The 3,477-nt window shown below is 40.0% G+C and overlaps 1 protein-coding gene across 1 annotated transcript; it reads left to right on the top strand.

Moving 5' to 3' along the window:
• Nucleotides 1-271: 271 nt before the first annotated feature.
• Nucleotides 272-721, top strand: LOC145983813 (uncharacterized). Its single transcript, XM_083116858.1, has one exon. It carries the CDS (start codon nucleotides 272-274, stop codon nucleotides 719-721), a length of 450 nt encoding a protein of 149 aa, XP_082972984.1.
• Nucleotides 722-3,477: the final 2,756 nt, after the last annotated feature.

Here is a 3,477-nt window from a genome sequence, read left to right as displayed (position 1 = left end):
GACTAAGAAGCATGGCTTCATGGCAAGTAATAAAGAAACAGAAGTGGTCAAGAACTTGTACTCTGACATTCTGGGACCAGTCGTTCGTTCGAAAAAGGAGAATTTTCAATACGTTCTAGTATGTGTCGATAGTTTTAGTAGATTTACTATCTTGCGCCCTCTTCGCATTGTGACTGCCAAATCTGTGCTAGAACAATTACTGGATATATTCTCGATCCATGGATTCTACCCGAGAATCTCCACTGATAATCAAGGCATTTTCAATTCCAGAATGTGGAAACAGATGATGAAGATGTTTGATTCCAAGCTGATCAGAATTTCTCCATATCGCCCTCAGGGCAATCTCGCAGAATGCTACGTAAAGGCAACTAAACGTGCCCTTTCCACACTAATGTCATCGCACAACGAGTGGGCATCATCGTTATCGTACGTGCAGTTTGCATTGAATTCACAAGTTTGCAACACTACCTCATTCAGTCCGGCATATTTGCATTTTGGGCGTTCTGTGATGGGTCCTTTCGAGAAGGCCGGGGACACTTTGCCTCAAGGACCAGAAATCAGGCAGGAGGACATCTTGGAATTCGTGGAGGAAACGAAATTCAGGATAGAAGAGGCCACGAAGATAGCTTGCAGCAATCAAGAGCGCATGCATAATACACAGAAAAAAGTATATGATAAGAAACGCCGCAAGTGCACATTTAAGGTGGAGGAAAAAGCTTGACTGAAGGAACATCCTCTCTCTGTTAAGGTCTGCGAAGTAACCTGTAAACTCTCGGAGAAGTTCTCTGGACCACACGCAATTGTGGAGCAAACCTCGGCAAGTACTTTCAAACTAAAACACAGCGAGGACGGAAGAATATTGAGAGCCAACAGCGATCAGTTAAAGCCTTATTCTTCGCCGCCTGACTTCGCGATGAAAATTAAGCAAAGGAAGCGCACGTATCTTCTCCAGGAGACGAGAATGAAGATGTACCCCAGATGCGTTACAAGCTGAGAAACAGATTCTGATCTAATTTCGAAAGGGGATTTTTGTAAATATTGTATATAGGGATTTAACTATCTTTCCTTTATTTTCTATCTTTCATTTTTTTTCTTTTGTATCCCGTAGCTCATACGGTACTCATGCAAATGTGCCATTCCGCAGTCAACAAAAGTAACGCAAAGTTAGTGCGTAATTTCGTCGAGAAGCCGCAGTTCGGTGGTGAGCAAATCAGCGAATATCAGTGACATCTCCGGATGTAGAGCCAGTTAGACCCATTCATGTGGAAACCGGTCGAAGCGGTGTCTTCCAATCTCGGCAGGAACGCAGAGCAGTGGCGTTGCCGGGAATAGAACCAGCATCCTTGGGGACTTTGATGGATTTCCAGGAAGCCGTCTCTCATTGGTCCAGGAGGAAGAACGGAAGATATGTTGCATGAGTAAGCATCGAAGGGACTACATCCAGGTATGTGAAGTAGTGTGTCGGACCAAGTGATATATGTTCAGTGTTGGACTTCCGAAAGCTTCGTGTGAACATTGACCGTGAATTTCGGGTGAACTTCCAAAGAACTGTTAAGTGAACAGAAACTGCGGACAAGTGTTTTGTGTATTTTATTATTATTTATCTAAGTTACAGCACTTTGATTTCCCTCTCTTCAGGAAGGGGGGACTATGTACTGAGGCGAATCATTATTTGATCCTCTTTTATTTTATTTGTTTAATTAATTAATTTAATTGGATCCATCGGGTTTTAGTGTCATGTATTTTGGTAATGTTGTGGATATCTATGTATTCATGTACGTGCGTATTCTTGGCCGTTGGGTAGGTAGGTGTGTCTCTGGACAGCCGACCAGCGGAAAGTTCCCAGTAACGGTTAGGTGATTAACGGGGCCTATAAAAGCAAGGGAAGGGAGCAGTCGGCCTCAGATGTTTTGGTGCAATACGGGGAGATATAGAGGTGTATTTTCTCTATGGCGGGAAGCGAAGAATTTTTCTTGATACTATGAATCGGCGGAGACTTTAACTTTCTTTCTTTCTTTCTTGCTTATAATACACACACTTGACCTTTTTTCACATTTAATTCAATAGTACATCTCATGTGGGAAACAGGGTACATATGTACACATACCTTCAGCCAACTTTTATGGTACTGAAAGTTATATATTTTTTTTTACTCGTGGAGCCAGTGGCTACGCGAGTTTACACACTCTCTTCGGGAAGGGGGGACAGTGTACACCGAAATGTAGATTTTGCGAATATCGGCCAAGAATTAACTTATGTAAATATAATAGGAATAAACCTATATATATATCTAAAAGAAAATGTGCGTTAAGTTATAATTTGAAGAAGTACGTGTTTATTGCCTAGACTAGCATCCACAGAACTTCAGGTACTGTAAGTTTTGAATATAGGGACAATGTATGGTTGTGTATATTGTGTATGTTGTTGAGAATCGCCTTAAAAGCACAAACTATACCCTTTAGGCGGTTTGTAAGATTATTATTTGTGAGAAACATAACCCATGTTGTTTTCTTCTGGATGGTTGATCGTTATGTAGTCTGGGCTGTGTGTGTATTTTTTACTATTTTGTTAGAAAATGTATCAAGCAAGAAAAATTCAAAATATCCTGGACTAAATATTTGAAGATATGCTGCCTCTCCCTCCTCCAATAAAGAATGCTGCATGCAAAGTGAAAGATAATATTCCAGTTATTTATTATAGTGGAAAGTTTGTTCTAAGTTCAGTTTATTCTCAGGTAGGCTAATCGGGACTGGATCCAGAGTTAACATTTGCCTCAGGCAGAGATCGGACTCGGGATTACTTGATTACAAGGTGACGGCATTTACAACTACGCCATCGGTGAGGCCCTCACGAATATATAATGCAAGAGAGTAATGCATTAGCTATTTATGCTGTGGCATACGGAAGAAATATACTGTTGTAGGAACTTAGCGAGAAATGAAGGTTCGAACAGGATTTGAACCTGGTCAGACTTCTATGGTAGTAGAATTGAAAAAGGAAAGTTGCTGTTGCCTATTGTTCTCGGTGAAGACGTGTTCACAAAAGTTGTAAACATGTTTAACATGTTTGACATGAAGTGAATAGAAGTGGAGGGTGCATAGATTATGTTCGTTTGTTGATTGATTGATTTGCTTTTTTTTTACTTCGCTCTTGGTGCCACTTTTGGCTAATTTACGAAGATGGGGATGAGTGATGATATGATGAAATTGATGATTCGAATCTGGGACCCCAGGCGTTATGTTATTTTGTAGTAAACAAGAAAAAGAATGGTGAAATGTAAATCAAAATAATATTTTTATATATTTATATAAAAGAAATCCGATTTTCATTGTAAATATATCAAATCAATGGCGGCCCCGTTTTCACAATAGTATAAAGATAAAAGGTATACCCCAAAAGACGCAGCTGTCTGTGTACAATATATTTTAGTGAAAAGGTTTTGTAAAGCAAAAGGGAACCCAATAGAAATGGAAATTG

This window comes from Lepisma saccharinum, chromosome 2, assembly GCF_977018435.1.
Source record: "Lepisma saccharinum chromosome 2, izLepSacc3.1, whole genome shotgun sequence".
In the NCBI taxonomy this organism is placed as follows: Eukaryota; Metazoa; Arthropoda; class Insecta; order Zygentoma; family Lepismatidae; genus Lepisma; species Lepisma saccharinum.
This window is presented reverse-complemented; position numbering and strand designations above follow the sequence as displayed.

Excerpts from the sequence above, each read along its gene's own strand:
- LOC145983813 (XM_083116858.1), top strand. The coding sequence starts at position 272 with ATGTGGAAACAGATGATGAAGATGTTTGATTCCAAGCTGATCAGAATT.